A 22,850-nucleotide genomic window follows, 5' to 3' on the forward strand; every position below is an offset into this window, starting at 1 on the left:
TGCGACCCAGGGTGCGACCCAGTGGGTGGGGCCGATGCCACGACATGCCTCCTGCCGCCTACATGGCACCATTGCCGCTGTGCGCTAGCTGCATGGAGCACGCCTCCAAGGTCCCGATGCGGCTTGCAAGCTCGACCACCCACGTCCAAGGACAGAACAGCAGTCCATGGACCTCTGCTGTGCAACGCTGTTGACGCTTCTTGTCGAAGCAGAAGGCGGAGCTGCGCTGCGAGAGAACGAAGCGGCGAGCCAGATGGTGGCGCTGCCAATGCGAACGCGGCCAGAGGTGGCGGGAACGCATCTGCTGACGCGTTCGAACGCGCGTCTTCGCACCTCGATCGTTCCGAGTCGCTGCAACGTGGCATCGCTCGGTCGCCTGGCCGTTGCGGTTGCTACTCCAGCTCGGGCTCTATGCGCACGCCTCAGCGACGCGGCTTGACTTCAACGAACCCGTTTCACGCCGTACATTGATTGCTGCCATGTACGCTCCGCCGTACTCGTACAACCAGATAATGGCCGAGCATCGAGCGCCATGCCGCCCTCGACCGAGAGCGTATTGTACCTCGGCGCCAGCTACTATAGTATCGAGATGCAAGCATGGGCGATGCTCTCGGTGCAGGAGCACCGTCCCGAACGGCGTCATCATCTGGCCGGCAACCAACTGGTCATCGGAGGTCGGGTGCGAAAATGCATGCGATGCCATTTCGAACTCGTGCCAAAGACGACGCGATGGCCGACGACGCGGACGACGACGCCAAGCCCGAGACGGACCTGCACAAGATGGAGTTCGTGGCCATCGACGGCCGCTACCGCGCGCTGCCCCGCGGTACGTCGAGCCAGAAGGGCGCGACGCTCGGCGACTACCACTCGCCGCTGCCCGACGGCTGGCAGCACAAGGAGAGCTCGTCGCACCCGGGCAAGTTCTACTACATCCAGCCGTCCGGCGGCGCAGTGTGGGTCCCGCCGCTCGTGCGCACGGGCCACCTCTACGCGTGGAAGCTTCTCATCTACATCGAGTTTGGCCCTGGCAAGCTCGGCATGAACCTCCGCTCGATCGTGCAAGGCCCGGACATTCCATGGCAGCAGTTCCAGGTCGAGATTCACGCGCTCGTCAAGCTCGCGAGCGGCCTCCCGAGCCCTGCCGAGATGTACAACTGGAGCGTCAAGCCGGATCGGTACGTACGCCAACGGCGCTTCCTTCATCGCATCGCCGACCTAGGCGTATCTACCCCGGCTTCCGCATGGTCGAGATCCAAGGCACGTCGATTGCCGGCTACTCGTACAACGAAGTCATCGAGAAGATCAGCCAGACGCCGCGACCCGTCACGATCGGCTTTTGCGACATTAGCCGCGGCCTCGTACGCGCGCTCCTCTCTCTTCTTCGTATGGCTCATGCAGCGTGTTGCGGCAGAAAGGCGACCCGGTCGACGACGAAGAGGACGAGACCGAGCTCGAGCCCGAGGAAGAGAACAAGCTGCGGCTGCGTGCGATCGAGTCGGAGCACATGAAGACGCTCGTGGTCACGCAGCTGCACAAGGAGGTGTGGGCCATGGACACCACCCACCTCGTCTTCAACGAGGCGGCATCGATTGCCAAGGGCCGCGTCCTCGAGAGAGAGATGAAGGTTCTTCGGATGGTCTCGACGAATTACACGCACGAGATTGCCCGCCTCGTGCCCGAGAAGGACGGTCTCCAAACCCACCTCGACCAGCTCGAGCTCGAGCGCCGTCACACGATCCAGCCGGCCGAAATCACCAAGTGCCAGAGCCTCACCGCGCGCCAACAAGGTACGCTATGCCGCACTGCGTCCCTCACCCATCGTGTGTAGAGCTCCTGGACACCATCGAGCAGCTCGGCGTCGAGAACAAGCGGCTCCAGGACACGTTTGCCGAGCGCACGGCGCTGCTCGATCGCATGTATGTGGAGCTCGAGGACGAGGTCGCGACGCCCGAGCGCATCTCCAGCAGCCAGCTCTTGGACGAGTACAACATCACGGGCCCGCCGTTGCAGAAGATCGACTACTGCCACATGCTCTACTTCCAGCTCCAGGAAGCGCTCCAAGTCGAGCAGGACAAGGCCAAGCTCGCCCAAGAGGAGGTCAACCAGCTCTCGCGCCACCTCGAAGACATGAACAGTCGCGAGAGTGCCGTCGCCCTCGCGGCTGCGTCCTCGGACGCGATTCTCGGCACCTCCAGCAACGAAAGCTCGATCCGCGACCTCGAAATGAAGCTCGAGTGGCTCCGGCATCAACTGGTACTCTCGACTCACGTCCTCTCCATGCTGACGCTGCTGGGTGTAGCACAAGACGGTGGCGACGATCGCCAAGGCCGAGAAGCGCGGCAACGAGAAGATGGCGAAAGCAGGCTTGCGCCGGCGCAATCTGCTCAAGTCCGAGATCCAAGTCGTCCACGACGAGCTCGCGTCGAAGCGGTCGGCCCGCGGCACACAGCTCTCTTGCTCGACCGAGGTCGACCTCCTCGAGCGCAAGACGTCGTATTTACGCAACGCCTTGGTACCTATCGCTCTCCTAACCTCCTCCTATTGTATCTCCCATCGTAGCGAGAGACGGTCGATGCGATCGCCAAGACGACAGTCAACGACGACCGCGCCATGTACCTCGCTCGCAAAGCGTTTTTGAAGAAGGAGCTGCAGACAACGGGCGAGCGCATGCAGGAGGTCGTCCACATGGAAGCGCTCGGTGGGCGCCGAAGCAGCAACATCCTCCGGTCGCCACTCCAAGCCCTCGCAAGGAAAAGCCTCGCGTTCGATGACGACGACGACGAGTACGACGCCAACGACTTTCGGACGTCGGCGTTCGTCGACTCGCCCGACCTCCCCGGTACGCCCGTCGAGTTTGCCGAGAGCTTGTCGCCGGTGTCGGAGTCGCCTCCGATGCCCGCGCAGGTGCCTCGTACCGTAGCCCCGCCGCTGCTCGCGCTGGACGCGTCACCATCGGTGCCTAAAATGCCGCAGATGCCACCGCCCCCGCAAGCGCCGTTTTTACCACTGCCAACATACATGGCGCCTGTGGCGGCGGTCGAGACCCCGCCGACGGTGCAGTCGCCCGACCATGGCTTTGCAGCGCAGCTCACGGACGCGCTCTCGGTGGTCCGCGACTCGCAGCGGCTTTCGCTCAACTCGCTCCATGACGAGCAGCCGTCGGCGTCAGACGTCGACCGGATCACCGAGTCGATTCGGTCGCTCCACGACAACGACGTCGACACGGACAACGAGAACGACGACGACGTGTCTGCGGCAAGGAGACTGGAGCAGCTCAAGAAGGAGCTGCGCATCGTGTCGGCGCAGCTCGCGAGCACACCACGATCCCAGTCCCACGTCATCTCCAAACTGCATCGCGACCGAACCCGCCTCAAGGCCGCGGTCTCGCAAGCCCAAGATCAAGTGCTTGTCGAGGCCCTCCAGCAACAACTGGTACGCATTTCGGATGGCATTTCTACATTGCGAAGCGTGGGTTTTAGCGCGCCGCCATGGCACAAGCCACGCAGGCCGCCGCCCAAGGCGACCGTGCACGTGAGATACACTACAAGCGCAAGGCTGCCGAGCTTCAAACAGAACTGAGCGCCGCCACGGACCGGCTCGTCATCGCCGCCAAACCGACTCCGTCGCTCGACGACCTCAAGAACGACTTGGTACGAGCTGCTATGGGATCTGCGATATGAAAATGGTATCGTAGCGGGCCGTCGTCAAGCGGATCGCAGAGCCGAACGGCTGTGCGATGGAAGACCTCCTCGCGCAGAAGCACGAGCTCAAGAAGGCGATCGTGGCCAAGCAGCAAGAGATCCTGAAGGAACGCGCCAAGCGCGACGAAGGGCTCTCGCTCGAGGAGCTCAAGTCGCAGCTGAAGCAAGTGGTCATGGCCATGACCAAGGACGTCGACAACATCATGCTGCAGCAGCGCCGCAAGCACATCAAACAACGAATCGCCAAGCTCCAAGATCGGCAGCACGGCAGCAGCGCCAGCAGCAACGGCCTGCGATCCGAAAGCAGCAGCAACGACTCGGCGCCGCACGACTACCTACAGCAGCGGGCGCACATGAACTCGACGGAGCTGCTCGTTGGCGACATGGACCGCGCGCGCTTCAACGCAACCGAGCTGCTCGCTCGCCCCGATGTCGACGCGCGCCGGCTCAACCACACCGAGCTGCACGCTGACGCCCGGCGGCGGTTTGGCGGCACAGAGCTGCACTCGGGCAGCTCGTCCATGAGCTCCGAGGGCAAGCGCCGGTCCAACTCGGTCGAAGGACGCGGCGTCTCGAGCCACAGCAGCGTCAGCAGCAGCAGCAACAGCAGCAATGGCATGCGCTTGCACGACCCAGCCGACTACGCGTCCTTGACTCTCGACCAGCTCGAGCACGAACTCGTCCGTGGCGTTATACCCGCGCGCTCTCATGTCACTTCTACGTAGCTGGTCGTGAAGGAAGCAATGCGAGCGCCTCAACTGGATGGACTCACAAAGGACCGGTACCGACGACAACTCTCGGAGCTCAACGCGCGCATCGCACGCGCTGAAGCCGACGCCAAGCGCGACAGCTCTGTCCTGCGCTCCGAGCTTGCGGAGCTCAAGCAGCACCTCAAGGCCGTCGGCACGCGGCTCGAAGAGACGACGCACGAGAAGACGTTCCGTGCGCTACTACAAAAGCGCGCCGACCTCAAAGGAAAGATCGCGCGCCTCGAGCAGCAGCTGGTGCCCGAGATGCCACCGGCGCCCGCGCCACTGCACCCGAACGCGTCGCCAGCCGAGATTACCATGTACATCTCGGGGCGCAAGCGCGAGCTGGTACGACGACGCTGCACTGAGAGCGATCTTATGGCCTCGAATTAGCGCAACGTCGTGCAAGAGCTCATGAAGACGACTAAAGACAAGGACAGCGTGAGCAGTAGCCACTACATGGCCCGGCGAAAAGAGCTCAAGCAGGCGATCCTCACGGCGCAGGAAGCTCTGCAACGAACGTCGGCCGTCACGACGGCATCCACGGACGCGCCGACGTCACGCCCGCCGAGCGAAGCGATGCCAGAGACCATGGACGCGCCAGCCGTCGAAAAGCGCATTGCGGGTCTCAAGCAGGAGCTGGTACCCAACGTATGTTGCAACTAATCTCATGTCGTCGGTAGCGCGAGATTGTGTCGGCCGTCGCCCAGCCCACGGCGTCGACGGCCCAGAAGCCCGAGCTCCTCCGCCGCCGCAGCATCGTCAAAGAACACCTCGCCGCCGCGCAGGACCATTTGGCTCAGATCACGTCGCCCGACGTCGAGAAGGCGAGGCACGAGATCGCTGTCGTGCAGCAGTATATTGCGTCTCTCCAAGACGACCTCGCTGCAGTCCTCGCCAAGATCAACTCGAAAGCGCCGGCCGATTTGGCCAAGTCGTCGCTCTACATGATGCGGCGCAACGATCTCAAGAACAACCTGAGCTTCGCCCAGGATCAGCTCGTGGAGCTGACGCAAAACCTCAAGGCGGCGCTGGCAAAGGCGCGGCCGATCCCGTCGCGGTCGTCGACGGCCTCGTCGGACAAGCGCGACTCGTCCAAGGCCGAGGTACTCGACGAATCGATCCCGCTCTCGAGCGAGGATCACGTGCGCATGACGCAGACGTACAACGCGCCAACCCCGATGCAGACGGGGTACCTCGAGCTCGAGCCGCTCTCGCTCGAGCCCTTCTGCAAGGGCAAGTTCGTCTGGTGCAGCATCGAGGCCAGCGGCTGCCTCTGCTGGTACAAGAGCCAGCGCGACCTCAAGCACGTGCGGGGCTATGTCGACTTGGCGAAGACCTCGGCGCGGAACGTCTTTGTCAACTACGCGCGCGGCAACACCTTTGACCTGCATGTCGTGAGCCCCGGCTTGCTCGCCAACACGGAAGAAGTCTCGCGCTTCATTGCGCCGTCACCCGCCGAAGCGCAAAAGTGGGTTCGCGCCATCAACGACACGATCAAGGTCCTCGAGACCGCAACGCCGATGGGTGCCGACGGCTATGGCCGCAACTCGGTCGTCTTTTAAGCAATCAACTACTATGAACCTAGTCGTTGGAGAAATCTCCTAGCATTCCTGTACGCACCCAGCGACACGATCGACCAAACGCGCACTTACACTGGGCTCTATAAACACGAGCAAGACAACGCGAATTCGTAATCTCCTTTTTCATGGATTTCCCACTTGGCTCATACGCATAGCCAGGTGGCGCGGTCGACCAGATTGCGTTGGAAATTGAACTCGCCACGACTTGGCACATTATTGGAAGACGGCGCCGTGGAGAGCACGAAATGCGAGGTCGCGTTGACGAGCGAGGCGTACAGTGGCAGCGCGGCGCGATCCAAGATGCACGCCTAACTAAGATTGTAGTGTCATCTGAGAGGCACGATATACACCAACCAAGATCCTAGTGCCATCTTAGATCTTATTAGATCTTAGAGGCGCCACTCCAGAATGCAGACGCCACTGGTCGACACCATCATGTTTCAAACGGAATCGCCTATAGTTGGCGCGGTGATACAAGACACTTTGAGGAGCAGAGCAAGCCCCACTACGCTGCCGCTGCAGTCGTACAACACCCGCAATGCTCGACGACAAATAGAAAGCGCTCTTTACCGGTTAAAATGCAAATGAGCGCTGTGGCACGCAGTTGGCACTCGGAAAAGGTCCCATTTCCCAGCAAACGTTCAGTCGTGTAAAAACAAGTGTAAAAACGAGCACGACAAAGGCGAAACACAGAGCTTTTACGCGACAATTGGAAAACCCGTGAGGGGCTCAATCTGCAATTTGCGCTCCAGTGCCGTGCGACCGAGGCACTGGAGCGCAAATTGCAGTTTGAGCACACCTCAAGATGCGACCGCCCTGCCGTGCGACGCGGTGCCTCGGTCGCACGGCAGGGCAGTCGCAAGCGGGCATCCTGTCGACTGTGGACGGCGAAACTCGTGTGGCAGAGGTCCTTCTTTCGTCACGCATCGCTTCAATGCGGGACATTGGTTCATCAGGCAAGCGCTTGCAAAGATCGCAGTGCCCTCATGCAGCACGCGAATGTTTCTTGCCGAGAACCGATGTCTCACCACGTACGATTGGTGGTACCAGTGACATTTTGAGCAACGTCGCAACCATTCAGCGCCGGCGCTTGTATCTTGACGCAGGTCACTTGGCGCAGGTGTACAGCGTACACAGACGCGAAAGAGGCTCGCGGAGGTGTCAATCTGTCGGGTCGTGGCTGGTTGCAGCCATCGGCGCCGTAGCGGTAGAAAGACCACTGCTTCTACTTTGGACGCCTACACGCTGTGGGGTATGCAGTCGATGCGCCGAGACGAACGCCGACAGCGACAACCTCGAGCGCCTGTGCGAGGAGAGTGAATCGCACTCGTTGCGTCGTGTCGAAGTATCTGGACAATATCCGGACGCCAATACTCCAAAATGGGCGACACGACGGTAAGCTATGGCGACGTCGGTGCTCCAGTAGGTGCTGCGCGCACTTCATCTCGCAACATCGAGTCTGCCGGATAAAACATCGAGCACCTCACGCATGACGTCCTGTTGCTTGCACATGGCAGCCAGGCCCGAGACCGCTGCCAGCACAGCACAACATACCGCCCGCCGCGCACCAAACGACGCTTTTCCAGAGTATCCATACACATAACAGTATATCAGGATGATAGATTTTAAATAGTGTGCGATTGACCACTTCTACTACGATCGACGCCGCACAGACGCGTTAACGCGAGGCTGCACCGGTTCCTGTCGTTCTATAGCATCCTTCTATCATGGAGATGAAGGTTTGGACGCCGAACGCAGCGCATGCATGCGAATCCCAACGTTGATTTTTCGAGCGGTCAAATAAACGCCCAGATGCACAACGTGTTTTCGCGCAGTTCGAAAACTCGACCGACTCCGACGCGGGCAGCCACAGTTGGCTATGTATATGGACTGGCCCAGCAAGCTGCGTTTGGGACGTGGTAGGCGCTTGGGCTCTCACAGCAAAGTCGAACTGCCGAGCGTCGGATTTTACGAAATTTGACATGCAATTTCGGTTGAAAATGCGTCGAAGTCCCGGAAACCGAGAACGCCATCTCATTTTGTTCATGTTTAAGAGCGTGTTACATGTGACCGAAGGAGGCAAAGTGCGCGCGGTACCGCTGTGTGATGAGGCCTCGTATCATGATACAGTATTTCGGTATAGAGAAAGAGAACACTATATCTAAATATTGTTTCCGCCGTCATTTCCTCTCGCTACAGAGCTCGCACGGCGACGCCACATGGCATTTTGGACTCCCCAAAGTGTGGTCTAGCGCTCTGGTAAGTATGAGCGATTTCATTTTTAAACTTCATACTGGTCGATCCGCCGGCGCGGCGGGCCTAGGAACACCAAAATATGGTTATTTATGGTTGTAAATGGCGAACGCCAATAGCAACCACAGGCGACGCCAGAAAGACGACGCCGAGGCTCCTTGGGCCCCACTGACGCTGCTGCATTGTGCTCAAGGAGAATCCATCAATAGTCTCTATGCACACGCCATCATGAGGTATCGTTCGGTCGCAATGCAGCGTGTCTTGTCGGTCTCCCTCATTTTCGTCCACGCCAGAGCGTTTCAGCCAATGAGAGCACAATACGGTAATTTGTGGCCAATCAGAGCGGCAAGAATTTCATTTTGGAGCCAATCAGCAGTGTTCTTGCCGCAGCTCTCGAACCGATCATCGGCGCCAGCCCACCAGTGGTACGTGGTAAGCCGTGCGAAGGCCTCGGGCCGAGGCGCTCATGCGACGTCGCTACAGGTATAGCACAACCAATTTTCGACGGCCTCTCTCGCACGTCGGTCACCGGATCGCCTCCGAGATACGCCCCTCCAAGCTCCCAAGACCTGCGGCGACGCTGCGAGCGAGGGCGCGATATGTCTAGCATCATGACCTTCGCGACGTCATGCGCTTGCGCGTCCAGAACGGTTAGCGATACGGCCACCTTCGATCCGACAGCGCGTTCACTTCAGTAGCAAGAGCGGTTACCGGTGTCCAAACCAAAAAATTGCCGCCAAATAGGATCAAGTGACTCATGGGAACGAATTTGCTATTGGCGACGATAAGGCTGAGGGTGCGTTCGGTTCGCCGCGTACTTTCAAAGCACGTATCGCAAATCCGCATAACTTCGATTGCATGGTTTTTCGATACGTGCTTTTTGTTACGCGGATTGGAAAATCGCGTTCGGTTCATGAATGTACGCCGACTTTCGGACTTTAAGGACAGCGCATGGATGGCCCTGCGCCGCGACCCGGCTGGCAAGCGTGGGTCCTCGATGCGATGAGTGGCGTCGTACAGCAGAGGCGCTTGCGACGTCTATCGATGGCGCATACCTTCTATGCGCTACTCCCATGCGTATCGTCGAAACTCCATTTGATTTGCCAAATACATGTCAGCGAGAACCAGTCAAATCGGTTCAGCATTCGTGGTGAAGAATTTTCACTATTCAAAATGGACGTCGAGCTCATCGTCTGCATCGCCAACGCCGTTGCCATCACCGTTGTCTTCTCGAAGCTCGACGGCCGCAGCTTTCGCGCGCTGCCCATGAACCGGTACACCGTTCCAAGCGTCACGTGGTCTGCTGTCAAGCACGACACGCCTTTCGATGCGTAGTTTGGCTGCCATCTTCGGTGTACGCGCTTCGTCTTCGAATGCATTTGCATGAACATCGTGTCTGCCTGGCCGCTCGCGCACCCACCACTGCGCCGCCACAATATGATGGACATCAACGACCGCGTCACCGTCACGCTGCACTACCTCACGCACTACGACGGCTACGAGTCGACTGGCGTACTTTTCGCTATCGCCAAGACTCGAGTCGTCGAGTGCTGTAATCAAATCTTTGTTGTCGTCGCACTACTTGCCTCCGACACCGTCGCATTGTCTTCCACGCACGCCGTGTGGGAAGAAGTGCGTTGAGGATTTGAGAACATGTGCGAGTTCCACAACGCATACGACGCACTTGCTTCGCCGTCATCACAACCAACAATCGTCAAAACATTAGAAGTCGTCGTCACATCATTGTTTAGAGATAGTTAGTCGTCAAACTCTGCCGGTACGAGATAGGAGACATTCATGATTCGAGGACAAATGTCCGCTTATATTACAAAAGGAAAATTGGGTCCTACGTCAAGCGGTTGGTGGCCGTCGCTGCCATCTCGCGCTCACAAGCAGCGATGCTTTCGGCAGTGCCGCGGAGGACCTTGTCGCCGTCTTGGTTAACGATCGTCTTGCTTCCACCGTGCGTCCGCTGCGGATCGCCGAGCTGGCTGATCTCATCGATCCGCAAGCCCTTGCGGGCATCTTGGGCAGATGGTGCCGGCAAAATGCGGCTGACCACCTTGTCCGTCAGTAGCTTGGCTGACCGCACCATGCCGGGTGCCTGTGGCGCAAGCATCGACAAGGATGCAAGCGCAGCACCGACCACCGCCGCCGGAAACAAGCAGGCCATGACACCCTTGATGGCGCCCATGAGTACTTCGCGGTACCATACCCCTCATACCCCTCGCGGAACGCGCAGGGGGTACGGGTCACCAACGACAACTTTATCAGACACCGTGTCGCGGATGTATAGATATACGTCGCCGTCGTACTCGTCTGGTATTGGCTCAAGACGCGCGATCGGCAGGTCGAGCATTTCGCGTGTCAAAATGCAGTGCGACAAAAAGATCGCGGGCAGCTCGGCCTCGTGCTTACGGACCTTCGAAGCGCGCGTATCAGTTGCGTATGTATTCATGGCAAACTTACCGCTTCGATGGCCTTCGCCGTCGCGACGCGCTCGGTCGTCACGTGGCGCGCAATTGCCACCTGCCCGCGGTGCAGCTCGGCTTGCCCGGCAAGGACCTGGCCAATGTGGGCATCCATCTCAGCCAGGAGCTGCTTAGCAACGACAGCGGTGGTCTCTGTCTTCGGCATTTTCGTCTCCCGCGGCCTACGCATACATAAGGGTTAGAACCTGGTTTCACGAGGAAAGATTGCCGGTACATAGTGGGCTGCAGCGCTTCTTGCCGGCCCTTCCGGGCTCATTGGCTCTACAGCGTCTGTGAGCATAAACCATTCGATGCATGAGGGAAAGTACATACACCGCAGCGACCGTCGCGTCGTTCTTGAGGTTTCGGTTGCGGGCGCAGCGGATCCTACGTATCCATGAGATATGATGCCATGGACATACGGACGTACGCGCTCGCACGCACGCCCTTGGTGTTGCTGTGATCCCGGACAAGCCGCTGCCACGTCGATGCATCACAGTATTCTTCCAGTGCATCCCGCACGGGCCAGAGGTTCGCAGGAAGGTCTTCGAGTGGCGTCTTGGCCGCGTCGAAGACGTCCCGATACGGCACTTGCCGTTTTGTCTGGCCGCGCACGCCATAGTGCTTGTCCAGATGGGCCACGAGCCCGTCAAAACTGGCCGCGCATCGTACCCGAGCGTGTCGGCCGGCAAATTCGAGAATGACCAATCCCGAGGGCTGCCGCCGGAAGTGACCATACAAATATCAAGTGACCCGTTTCGCGGCTGCTCGATATTTGAAGATCTAAAAATAGAAAATCGATCGCGCAGGCGGCGTGGGCAGCAAGAACATTCCTTGCGATGGACCATCGACAGCACACAGCACATGTGACGCTTGCTGAGCTATGAAGAGCGTAGTACCTGGCACGCGCAGCCGACGACGCCATGACCGCGACAGAGTCGCGCGGCGCGGTAGCGTCGCCAAGCGAGGCCAAGGCCGAATCTGCGGACAGTACATCCCGAGATGCGCCACGTCCGACTTGGCGACGTCGTGTACGTGTAGAGCCCAGCGACGAGGTTACATACGTCGATGTCACCGCCATCCATGTACGCCTGCAAGTCGTGGTATGCAGCCTTGTCCTTGGCCCCAAACCGGCTCCAATGGCGCGTCTCCTTGAAGAGCCCCAAGGGGTCGTTGGCCTGCAGGGCGAGTAGTTTGTGCCAGTCGCGGAAGCACGCGAGTACCGCGTCGGCGCTGGCTATGCGTTGTGACAGCGATGTCTCGACGATTGCTGGACTCGGCGTCGCGCGCTTGTCGAGGACGAGCTGGAGCGCAAGGAGCCACGCGTCGCGGTCGGCCGCAGACTTGGTCGTAGCCGTCACAAGCTGCCCGGATGGCGTCGAGAGGAAGAAGCGCTCGTTGAGAAAGTTCTTGTCGTCGGCGAACGCGAGCTGGCAGTCGAGGACGCGGACGGCCTGCCCGCGTGAGCGCGCCCGACCGGCGCAGCCAGCAGCTCACGCTGCCATGCAACGGCGCGGTCTCATCGTCGAACGAGAGCACAAGGTGTCCCGTGTACGCGTACGCAGCGTCGGCCATCTCGATGCTTCCGGGGACGGTCTCGACCGACGACGAGGCTACCATCTCTGCCTGCGCCAAAAGAAGTTTATGTAAAGTCGCCACAATCATTTTCTCTAGCATACAAATGTCAAGTACCATGTCTTGGCACATGCAACCGACGCTAATGCCACCTGCGATGGTCGTGACATCCTGTCGGCCAACTAGCTATCCTGTCGGCCAACTAGCTATGCATGTTCGAGCAGCATTAGTGTCGACGCTTGCTTGATGCGATACGTCCCGCCTGCCACCGCCACGACGTGGCACCCGCTGGTGCCACCTGCGACACGACATAGCGATCTTCGACGTCGTCGACGCCTGTTGCTGTGACAGACCATTGCAACGACACGCGCCTCACGATCACCTGACGGGCGAGGCGCACTTTATGGACCGCGACGCCCAGGGTCGGCGCACGGCCATCAACAACCGCTGCATCACCAAGTGGGCGCGCACGGAAAACTACGAACGATTTCAAGCCGCGCGCGCCGCCATGGCGCCGACGACCCCGGCCTTTGACACATCCTTTTCCGCCCTCTTTTCTCTTCTTCTCCATCGACCATAGTCCTTGACGCGAAGGATACGCCAAAGCTCGGGGCGCTGACTTGCGCAGGCACGCTTAAGTGTTTCTCCACGAGCGCGTGCTGGAGGATGCGCTCGTCGAGCGCATGTACGCCGACCGACGACGAGGGCAAGCATCGCGGCCATTCATTGACCTGCTCGTCGAGGAGGATGGACGCGGGCGCCGCTGCCTGGTCGCGTGCGCACTTGGCGCCGCATGACGTGGCAGCACGCGGATGCAGCTACCATGGCCGCCAGCGTGGAGCTGCCGCACGACGGTTGTCGTCGGCGACGGCGCGGCCAAGCACGGCCAGCGACGCCGTACCTCTGCCCAACGATCCATCTGGCCCCGACGTTCGTTTTGGTCCAATTTAGGCCAATCCGGTCGCGGGATTTCCCTGCCGTCATCAAAGGCCATTTGTCAGCATGCGATGGACGCGTACCTCGTGGATCTCTGCGGGAGTACCCTTGGTAGATGATGCTTCTCCATGAAGACGAAGCGGATGCTCATGGAGATGCTGCTATCGTAGTCATGTCGGTCGGTGGCATGAACGCGTCCACGATCGACTCCCTCGTGCGCACGATCCGGTTCCCCGACCAGCTTGCCCGTGTCTTCACCGACTTTGTCGGCGTCGTCGACGAGCCGCAGCAGGTAGCCACTGGTATGCACCTCGCGCAACGCTGATGCAGATGCATGTAGATCGAGCTGCTTGATGCGTTGACCTTCATGGTACGTTGCCGCCATGCCGTCGTCGTCTCCTCATGCCCGCCATATCGGAGGTCAAGCACGAGGCGGCGAACGCGCAAGCGTGCATCCAAGTCACTTTCCACCGCCAAATCGTCGCTTCTCTCGAAGCGCATGCGCTCCTCCTCGGCTTCTCGCGGCCCATCTTGAAGAAGATCCTGGCGCTCTTGATGCAGATTGCGCAGTACTCGGCGACGGCCGACGATATCCGCGCGACGCTGCAGGTGTTCCAGTCGTCGCGGTACGCTGCTCCTTCTACTTGAAGTCGTAGTCTCAATGATCATGTGTAGTTGAAAGGAGGTGCCCCCCGAGACAACGCGGTCGCGACCTTTATCGCGTCCAAGGAATGATGGCCCGGAGCGCGCCAGGGCCGTCGTGGTACCTCGACCTCTCGGGCGACCAGTCGGGCTTTGGCGTGCCCTCGATGGAGACGGTCACGTTGCCGCCGTCCGGCTACACGCCCTCGATGTGGATCCGCGTCGAGTCGTCGCCAGGGATGAACTCGCCCCTGTTTCGTTTTGGTATTGAGAAGGAGTGCGATTGTTGGTCTCCTCATGGTCATCTGCTTAGCACCGAAGGCAACGTCGGGGTCGAAGTGAGCGTTATGGACACGACGCTCGTCGTCACGAGCTTGGACGTCAAGAAGAACGAGTACAACGAAGCTCAAGTGCCCAACGCTCTCGTCAAGCACCATTCTCTGTAAAAAGTCGGAATCGTATACGTCATCTACAATTGAGGGCGGATTCAGGATCCGACTTTCTCCCTTCCAACAATTTTAAATATCATACAAATTTCAAGTCAAATCAACTTCATGATTTTTTGATGGGAGAAAGTCGGAACCTGAGTGAACGCGCCTCTGATTGGCTAATTTTAGCCATTTTGACTTGCGCCCATGACAAAGCACCCAAGAAGGAGGCCCGCACGCTCCGTTCGCAGTGCTGCGACGACGGCGCCGCCGTAGCTGCCGCTTCTGGAGACACGCCTCCAGCACCGGACTCAGCAATGCAACCCTCGAGCGCACCGTCGGCGTTGCCGCAACGAGCGAGGATCATCCCGCCCCACCCAAGTCGGCGCTGCGCAACGTCAAGGTGCAACGATGAGAGTCCCTCACGCTCCAGGACGTGCATGACAACCGGCTCTCGAAATGCTCGAAGAGCAGCTACGCGATCGGTATCTGGCAGATCGTCAAGTAGCTGACAGAGCCCGAGCTTGACGACCGCCTCAGCGCCGACGGTACCATCAACCTCGAAACGTTTACCTAAGACGACTCACACGAGTTCCTTCTCTGGAAGTTCAAGTGCGCCAAGAATGCAATGACGGCGCTCTCCGGCTACCGCTCGGCGCTTCGTCGCGTTCTCCAAGTTCAAACCCGCCGACCTCTCGGCGAACCAAGCCAAGATCTACTCTGCGTGGAAGTTTGTCAGGAAGCACTTCAAGAGCAACTTGGCCTCCGTGCACGGCGCCGATGTGACCAGCCGTCGAGCTCCGCCTCGGCCGCGGAGGCATTTTCTACCATCTCGAACCACTCATTAGCGACGTGGCAGCAGACGCCTCTGGGTCGTGAGCGTCGGGTCTGCCAGCTCAAGATCGTGACATTTGCCAAGATTCTGCGCATAACTAGTGCGGCCTCTAGGATAACATGTAGCGTTAATAAATACAAGTCATTTCATGTTTTCCATAGCACCAAGTCATGCACAGCATGCCATATCTGCGCAAGTGTGACCTCCGTGGCGCGCCCAGGACCTTGCTGAATATTAGCCAATCACCATGCGGGAAAAAGGGTTATGCCCAGAATCCGACTTTTTCTCGTTATAGCTCAATGGTACTCGCCCTGCATAGCTGCGGCCTCTCTGATTTAAGTGTCCTTGCAGGCAATGGATCTGCATCGTGCACACCAACCGTCAGTTCCGCGGGTCCAAGCTCGACGTGTATGTCAACGGTGACGCGCGCCAGTCGTTCCGGTTTGGCTAACCCGCGATTGCGACGACGCCAGGCACCAAGATGAAATGCTACGTGGGGCGCTCCGAGAAGAATTACAACCGGTGCCTCTTAGCGCACGTCGGGTCCATCGCGTTCTTCTCGCAGCCGCTCGCCACCTCGGTCCTCGAAGGGTACATCACCATCACGATGCGTCTTTTCTCTAAAGTTTCTCTGCGCTAGCATCAAATCGGCCGACGACTACGATAACGTCGTTTTGCAGTTTAACGCTGCCGTGATGTCGTCGTCGCTCACAGCGTCGGCGCCGCTATCTGGGTACGCACTCCCGCCGTGTTGTCATCGAGACTTGATCTGTGTGTAGAGGGAGCGCGGCCGCAGCTCCGTCGGCGCCAGCATCAGCCGGGGCACCCCACGAAGGCCTCGTCTTTGCCTTTGATGCGCGGAGCTACGACGAGAAGCACAAGCTGCTTTTGGACGCGAGCAGCAACGTGCACCATGGCGAGAACATCGGTCTGCTCCGTCGGTGCGCTTGCGGACAATCTCGACGTTCAAGGACTCGGTGTGGCAGATGGGCGGTCCAATGATCTTTTTGCGGCTCTCTGTGTCGCCGCTGGCTGAAGCTGGACCGCTGGACTTCAATGCGTGCCAAACCATGACGCACCCGCTCGGGCCGCTCTCGATCCCCAAGATGATCTCACTTCTCGCCGAGACCCTTCGTCATTCGACGACCAACAAGGTGCAAGCAAGCGTGATTTTGTATCTCATGTAAACTGCTGTCTAGTTTGTGTGTCGCCGTAGCCACACGATTCCTCTGCTTGCGCTATTGTTGCGATCGCTTCCGACGACGTACTTGACGCCCGATTTACTGGGCACGGTCGAGCGGCTCTTGAGCGCGGTGGCGTCGGACCGGTACCTCTGCGATGACATCCAGAAGAACCTGCTGTCAACTTTCAACTGTGGGTCCCAGCAGCCGTCGAGATCTAGGTTCGAGCATCCATAGCGATGAAAGCTCATAGTTGTATGCCTATAGACACGATCTTTGAGAAGCTGCACATGTCGATCAAGAAAACATTGAGTCGAGCGCCGTTATTTCGATCCGGTACATGCTCTCATCGGTCTACTGCAAGTCAAACCTCACGACGAAATTGCCGGCGGACGCTCCCATCTTCGGAACCGCGTTCTTGAGACCATTCACATGCTCTTGTACGACCCCGAGGCGTGGAAGCAAGGCCAGAAAAAGTCGCTCGTCAGTGGCCTCGGCCTCATCGGCGCGGCGCCACCCTCGTCCATGATGCTTTCGTTCGATGCGGCACGCACACTTATCTGTAGCATGTTCGGAATGCCGACCAACCCGGACGGCATCGTCGACGATGCGATCAAGGTCGCTGTGAGGGAAGTCGAGGTATCATTTTCCATCGCATCTCGCGCACATGATCCCATGTCTGGTAGATTGACGCAGGCTCGATCGCAGAGTACGTGTCGGACTCGGACATTCCGACTTGCTGCAAATCGTCATCGATCTCTCGATCACCGCCGAGACGCAAACTGAGTTTTTGAGCGTCTTTGGGCGGCTCGGGGGTCTTCGCATCTGGCTGCCGCTCATTGCGACGGACAACGCACCGGTGCGCCGCACGACCCTCCGGCTGTTGCGCCATACATCAATTTCAAGTGCAACCTGAACGCGACGCCGACGCTCAAGGTAGAGTACGCATATCCCATGCAACATGCGCTCACGATGGGTGTAGCCGTCGCTGTCGACGATCGATGTGCGCATGATCCTCGGGGCGCTCAACGTGCAAGAGTACCCGTAGCACCTCGGTAGTATCAACGAGCTCGACTCGCTATTTCTGGGCATCGACTATGGCGATTCCGCGGTGCACCTCTTCCAGAGCGACAACGACGACGTCCACGACCACGCAGCGCTGCTCTCGGACGCGACAACGACCTCAAACGTCGTGCGGCACCCGAGCATGCCTCCTTCCGTTTCTCGAGCTCCTCAAGCAAAACCCGCTCCACATTCGGTGGGCCGGCTTTGTGTACTGGAAGCTTCTATTTGGCGACGACTCGATCAAGTTCACGATCAACCGCCGAACGCTTCTGCAGTGCTACGCCACGCACGCGTACCCGCCTGTCGCGATTGAAGCCATGTTTGAGAGCTTCCTTTCGGCGCCACTACCCGCGAGCGCGACGCGTGTCCGGACGCCGACCGCACGCGTCATTGTAGATGATTGATGCTCACGCATTGATTGTGATAGATGCACCGGCGGACACGACGACACTCCATTTGCGCGAGGTCGTGACCAATGCAAGTCTGACGGACACGGAGTGTCTGCGGGCGGCGACGGTCCTTCCGCGGTTCCAGGACCACAAATACCTTGTCGATGTGGTCGCGCAGGATGGCGCGCTCCGCGACCAGTACCGACGCCTCGTGGGCACCAAGGAGACCGCACCTCTCCTCAACGACCATCTTCGCACGCACCTCATGTACCTTCTCGTGTCGGTCGCGCCGGGCGTCGTGCACTCGTTCGTGGGTGGTGCGTGCTTGGAGCTCGCGGCGCAGCTCGTCGTGCTAAGACCAACTAGAGTGCGGGCGAGCTCGTGCTCCACCCGCTCGCACTGTACATGCCGTCGTCGCTTGTGGTTGTGTCATGGCTCAAGTCTATCTTGGATCGCGTGACGCATCTCGTCGACATTCATGTGCCGCCCCACGCGTCCGTGTGCTGGCGCACATTGAGCACGTCTGCAGCATCGCGGCAAGCGTCGTCTTCCCCTTTGATCCAGACGTGCCGGCAACGAGGCGCCGGGATTCAACCATGGACGACACTGCGTTCTGGAAGTGTCGGGAAGAGCTCGACGGCGAGCGTGACCTCTGCGAGTCGCTGCTCAACATCTGGCAGCGTTGTGCGTCGCAGCTCACGTTCGACTTGGATGCAACCTTTGGCCGCACGGAGCAGCCCCGCGCGAGCCTCACGACGACGCCATCGCAACGCCCGAGCTTGATCATGTCGAACAGCAAGCCCAAGCGCGGGAGCTTTGCACCGTTGGTGCCGTCGGCGCTCAAGCCGTTTACAGGCGGCACCTTCGCCAGCTTATTGTGCTGCGCTCCATGTACCAGGTCTTGTGCGACGACGAGGCCCAGGATGATGCCGACGATGAGAGCTCTTCGTCCGACGACGACGATGCGAGTCGCGCGCCGGCACGCCGCCGAAGCCGCCTCAACTCGATGCCGCTGCCGATGGACGCGGTGTTTCTCGCGAAGCTCAACAAGCTCGACTACTTTGTACAGGTGCTCAAGCTACCCCAGTTTGTCGCGACGAAGGAAGACACGTCGCTCGTGCACTGGTTCGTCCTCGAACTCGCGCGCCTCATGCACCACACACAGTCACTCTGCGCGACAGAACCACGCTGGATGGAGTCGGCGCGCCGTCGTGCCGAGGTACCCGATTTCGAATCGCATACATCTCATCTGGTGCCAATAGCTCATTACGCGCTGCCTGCAAGTGACACTCGCGTCGACGGACGAGCTGCGCCACATGCTGCAGCACGAGGACTTTGTCTGGACGGAAACCGAGGTCTACCGCCGTGACTTGTTTTACCACGAGCACCTCGAGACGTTGCGCGACTCGCAGCTCAAGAAGCGCGCGGCGTTTCAGAGCGCGGTCCAGAACGAGACGGACCAAGCGCGCAGTGCGAAACAAATCGTATTTCTGCGGGTGTCCAGGTACTTAGTTAATAGTGTTGCTTAAAACGTTGATACATGGAATCATCCTAGGTGCGGCCCTTGTCCGACCCAGTGTGGCGCAAGCAAGCCAAGGAGTACGACGACTGGATGAATCTCGAGCGGCTACTGCGCTGGAACATTCAGCACGAGTGGCAACTCGACGCGTTCACGTCGTCCAAGTGACAGCGCTGCCGCCTCCTCCCCGACGTTGCGCCCAGCAAGCCGTACACAAAACAGCAGTCGCACGCCAACGCGTCGATGACCGACGCTTTTTAGCGCAAGAGAGCGGAGACGAATCGGGCGCGACGTCGCCGTACCTCGACGCCTTGGAGGCCGAGGAAGAGTACAACAACGACACGGAAGACGACGAGTCCCATACAGTGAACCACCTTCTCGGTCACCAAGACGACGACAGCGCGATCGTAGTTCAGATCGCCGCCGCCATTGACGAAACGACAGCGGTACTCGAGCGCGCGCGGTCAGCGCCCATCTTGGGCGTCGACGGACCACCGTTGCCGACACCAGCGGTGCCTGTGGACGACGCGCCGACAGCGCCGGCTGAGACATCGTCCGAGACGAAGCGCGCGTCCATGTCATTGCGCTTCATGACTGGGTTTGGTTGATTCCGCAAACCGTCATCCATGTCGTCGGACCACGACGGCGACGACGACACGGCCACCACCACCGACGATTGCAACGTCTCTGTCGCCCAAGGCGGCCGACAAAAAGAAGGTCGCAGTAAACGCGAGCTTCCGCATGACTGCGTATTTGCTCTTGCCCGAGGGCCGCGTCGTGTACGGCATGTTCCGCCTTGGCCAGGCGAGCATCATGCGCGACTACCTCGGCCCCGATCCAACCTACAGCGAGACCCTCTTCAGACGCCGGTACTGTCCGAACCATGGCATTGTGCAACATCAACAATCGAAAAAAAGAGATAGCAAATCGACCCAGAGCCAACTTGAGAACGTTTCGGTACTTTCGCGACAATATGCGAAGACTTTGTAAGGAAGATTAGAGACTTGTAAAAGGCACTTGCAGAGGCGTCAGCCAAGACAGAGGAACAAGAGGTCGTTGCGGCGCGTAAAAGCGTGCAAGGCAGGTGGAAACCAGGCTACCAAATTTGGAGTGAGCCCTTTTGGGCCAGCCATTGTAAAACCACCTCCTTTCTCTATATTATACTTAGACCAAGTCAACCGATCCGAATCGTTGAAGATCCATTGCCAACAGGCAAGTCTCTTACGTCCCCGTCTTTAACAACTTCGGACGACTCGTCTTTTCTTCTTCTCGTGCATCTTGGCCGAAGCGTGGCGTCCCACCTTCGCCGCACGTTCCTGTACGTTTCGGCGCGCGACCTCCACAGCGTCCGTCCGTCGACGGGATCGCTGCTTCGTCACACGACGTACCTTACCGGCCGAGCCGGTCACGTCTATCGGCAGGCGCTTGGCCTGAACGTGGCGCGCTTCGGAGGACGAGTCGGCGTCCTGCGCGTCTTCTTCATCTTCATGCTCCGTGTCCACTTCACCAGGCGTGACCCACACGGGGTCCTTCTCCATCACCAGGCGTAGCACTCGGCCTGGCAGCTTGCGCTGCACCTTGTTGCTCTTCTTGGTCGACTGTGCCTTGGCCATGGCTTTCTTGATGTCGAGAACGCCGATCGCATCGCGGAACTTGTGGAACCGCGCTTGATCGACAGCCTTGGTGAAGAGGTCGGACATGTTGTCCTCACTGCGTACGGCGCGAATCTATAGCTTGCGCTTCTCGACGTATTCGCGGCAGATGAGGTGTCGCACTTCAATGTGCTTGGACCGCTTGTGCGAGCCGGGCCGTTGGCACAGCGAGACTGCGCCACGGTTGTCAATGAGCAGCGTGGACGGGGCGTGCGCGAGATGTGACTCCTCGAGCAGCTGCTCCGTCCAGACGATGTCGCGGGCCGCCGTGCTTGCTGCAACCGTCTCGGCGTGGGTTGAGCTTGCCGCGACGTTGTCTTGCTTGAAGCTCTTGGCGGCAATCGTCTGCCCGTTGATCTGGGTGACAAAGCCCGTGATCGACTTGCGGTCCTTGACGTCGTTGGCCCAGTCGGAGTCGCACCAACCTTCGATGTTGATGCCGTTGTACGATCGCGCTTCCTCGATGTCGTACACCAGGCCGTAGTCAAGCGTGCCGACAAGGTACCGCAGCACACGCTGGGCCATCGCCCAATGCTTGTGCGTGTACGTGTTGAGGTACTTGCCGAGCGTCCGGACCACGTTGGCGAGCTCGAGGCGTGAGCCCGTCACGAGGTACTGGAGCGCACCCACGAGGTTGCGGTACGGGTACGCGGCCTTGTCGATCTCCTTCTGCTCTTCCTCTTCGTCTTCTTCTTCGAGGTCGAGCGACTTCTCGGCACCTGGCGTCTGCGGCATGTCCGTCGGGTTCATGCCGAGGTTGCCGAACTTGGAGATGATGTCTTCCGTGTAGCGTCGCTGCGAGAACGAAAGTAGCTTGCCCGGGACGTAGTTGATCTCGACGCCCAGCAAGTACTTGAGCGGCCCGAGCTGCGTCATCTTGAACTTGGAGAGGAGCGCCTTGATCACCGGCGCGGTGTGCTCGTCTTCGCCGAGGATGATGAGATCGTCCACGTAGACGGCCACGAAAATAACGTCCGGATTGTCTTCTCCTCCCACTGTTTTCGTGTACAGGCCGTGGTCCTTCTCGTTGCGCTGGAAACCGAGGCCGACGAGAAACTTGTGCAGCATCGAGTTCCACTCGCGCGGGCCTTGACGGAGGCCGTAGATGCTCTTCAGCAGCAGACACACCCACTTGTCGCGCGGGAAGTTGGGGTCTTCAAATGCTTCGGGCTGCTCCATGAGGAGGATGTGCCGGCGGTCGAGCGCAGCGTTGAGGAACGCCGTGATGAAGTCGTACTGGCGCATCGACCAGCCGCGCAGCGCAGCGTAGAGCAAGATCGCTCGCAGCGTCTCAAACCGGATCACAGGTGCAAACGTCTCGTCAAAGTCGCGGCCGGCAACTTGTTCGAAGCCGCGGATGACGAGGCGACCCTTGTAGCGCAGTGAGCGCCGGGCGTTGAGCACCTTGAGCTTGAGCAGCCATCGATTGCGCAAGACCTTCCTGTCGGGCGGGCGTCGCACGAGGCGCCACGTCCCATTGGCCTTGTGCGACTCGATTTCTTCCTTCATTGCTTCGTACCACTTGGCCGCATCGGGCGAGGCGCGCACCTCGGCGATGGTCTGTGGCACTTCCTTGTGCGTCTGCTGTTGGTCGATCAGCAGCACCATGCGGTTCGGTGCACGGCGCGCTGAGGCCGATCGCTGGGGCCGTTCGTTGGTTCTTGGCGGCGGCGGCGATGGCGACCGATTGCGCTTGCGACGTCGCGCACCTCCCACGGCTTGGGCAGTGTCGGCAACGTCGCTGGCCGGGCGCAAAGCAGGCGGCTTGGTGTCGAGCCAGATGCGACGTCGGGACGTCCCCGTGATCACGTCGGAGACATCAACCGACTTGTCGTCATCGTGGTAGACCGTAGGCGCGTCGTCGTCGTCTT

At 59.5% G+C, this 22,850-nt stretch overlaps 6 protein-coding genes across 6 annotated transcripts; 5 read left to right on the forward strand and 1 right to left on the reverse strand.

Annotated features, from left to right (window-relative positions):
- Nucleotides 1-729: 729 nt before the first annotated feature.
- SPRG_19491 (hypothetical protein) lies at nucleotides 730-6,015 on the forward strand (the record flags this gene model as incomplete). Its single annotated transcript, XM_012342026.1, has 11 exons — nucleotides 730-1,175; nucleotides 1,220-1,358; nucleotides 1,412-1,787; nucleotides 1,829-2,253; nucleotides 2,300-2,512; nucleotides 2,560-3,432; nucleotides 3,480-3,650; nucleotides 3,695-4,381; nucleotides 4,427-4,798; nucleotides 4,844-5,092; nucleotides 5,134-6,015. The coding sequence occupies 11 exons, from the start codon at nucleotides 730-732 to the stop codon at nucleotides 6,013-6,015; spliced, it is 4,833 nt and encodes a 1,610-aa protein (XP_012197416.1).
- A 3,444-nt stretch (nucleotides 6,016-9,459) lies between these two features.
- On the forward strand, nucleotides 9,460-9,927 carry SPRG_03430 (hypothetical protein; the record flags this gene model as incomplete). Its single annotated transcript, XM_012342001.1, has 2 exons — nucleotides 9,460-9,567; nucleotides 9,622-9,927. The coding sequence occupies 2 exons, from the start codon at nucleotides 9,460-9,462 to the stop codon at nucleotides 9,925-9,927; spliced, it is 414 nt and encodes a 137-aa protein (XP_012197391.1).
- A 205-nt stretch (nucleotides 9,928-10,132) lies between these two features.
- On the reverse strand, nucleotides 10,133-12,377 carry SPRG_03431 (hypothetical protein; the record flags this gene model as incomplete). The annotated part of the gene is made up of 7 exons (XM_012342002.1): nucleotides 10,133-10,465; nucleotides 10,511-10,708; nucleotides 10,756-10,939; nucleotides 11,091-11,144; nucleotides 11,188-11,412; nucleotides 11,793-12,211; nucleotides 12,255-12,377. 7 exons carry the CDS (start codon nucleotides 12,375-12,377, stop codon nucleotides 10,133-10,135), a joined length of 1,536 nt encoding a protein of 511 aa, XP_012197392.1.
- Nucleotides 12,378-13,455: 1,078 nt separating this feature from the next.
- On the forward strand, nucleotides 13,456-14,449 carry SPRG_03432 (hypothetical protein; the record flags this gene model as incomplete). Its single annotated transcript, XM_012342003.1, has 5 exons — nucleotides 13,456-13,560; nucleotides 13,609-13,638; nucleotides 13,689-13,894; nucleotides 13,951-14,187; nucleotides 14,224-14,449. The coding sequence occupies 5 exons, from the start codon at nucleotides 13,456-13,458 to the stop codon at nucleotides 14,354-14,356; spliced, it is 711 nt and encodes a 236-aa protein (XP_012197393.1). The 3' UTR covers nucleotides 14,357-14,449.
- Nucleotides 14,450-15,654: 1,205 nt separating this feature from the next.
- Nucleotides 15,655-17,402, forward strand: SPRG_03433 (hypothetical protein; the record flags this gene model as incomplete). The annotated part of the gene is made up of 11 exons (XM_012342004.1): nucleotides 15,655-15,764; nucleotides 15,814-15,906; nucleotides 15,953-16,079; nucleotides 16,145-16,327; nucleotides 16,373-16,547; nucleotides 16,622-16,666; nucleotides 16,719-16,993; nucleotides 17,041-17,102; nucleotides 17,150-17,213; nucleotides 17,261-17,290; nucleotides 17,337-17,402. The coding sequence occupies 11 exons, from the start codon at nucleotides 15,655-15,657 to the stop codon at nucleotides 17,400-17,402; spliced, it is 1,230 nt and encodes a 409-aa protein (XP_012197394.1).
- A 49-nt stretch (nucleotides 17,403-17,451) lies between these two features.
- On the forward strand, nucleotides 17,452-19,586 carry SPRG_03434 (hypothetical protein; the record flags this gene model as incomplete). The annotated part of the gene is made up of 7 exons (XM_012342005.1): nucleotides 17,452-17,782; nucleotides 17,847-18,118; nucleotides 18,175-18,302; nucleotides 18,350-18,635; nucleotides 18,680-19,027; nucleotides 19,071-19,304; nucleotides 19,364-19,586. The coding sequence occupies 7 exons, from the start codon at nucleotides 17,452-17,454 to the stop codon at nucleotides 19,493-19,495; spliced, it is 1,731 nt and encodes a 576-aa protein (XP_012197395.1). The 3' UTR covers nucleotides 19,496-19,586.
- Nucleotides 19,587-22,850: the final 3,264 nt, after the last annotated feature.

This window comes from Saprolegnia parasitica, assembly GCF_000151545.1.
Source record: "Saprolegnia parasitica CBS 223.65 unplaced genomic scaffold supercont2.8, whole genome shotgun sequence".
Classification (NCBI taxonomy): Eukaryota; Oomycota; class Saprolegniomycetes; order Saprolegniales; family Saprolegniaceae; genus Saprolegnia; species Saprolegnia parasitica.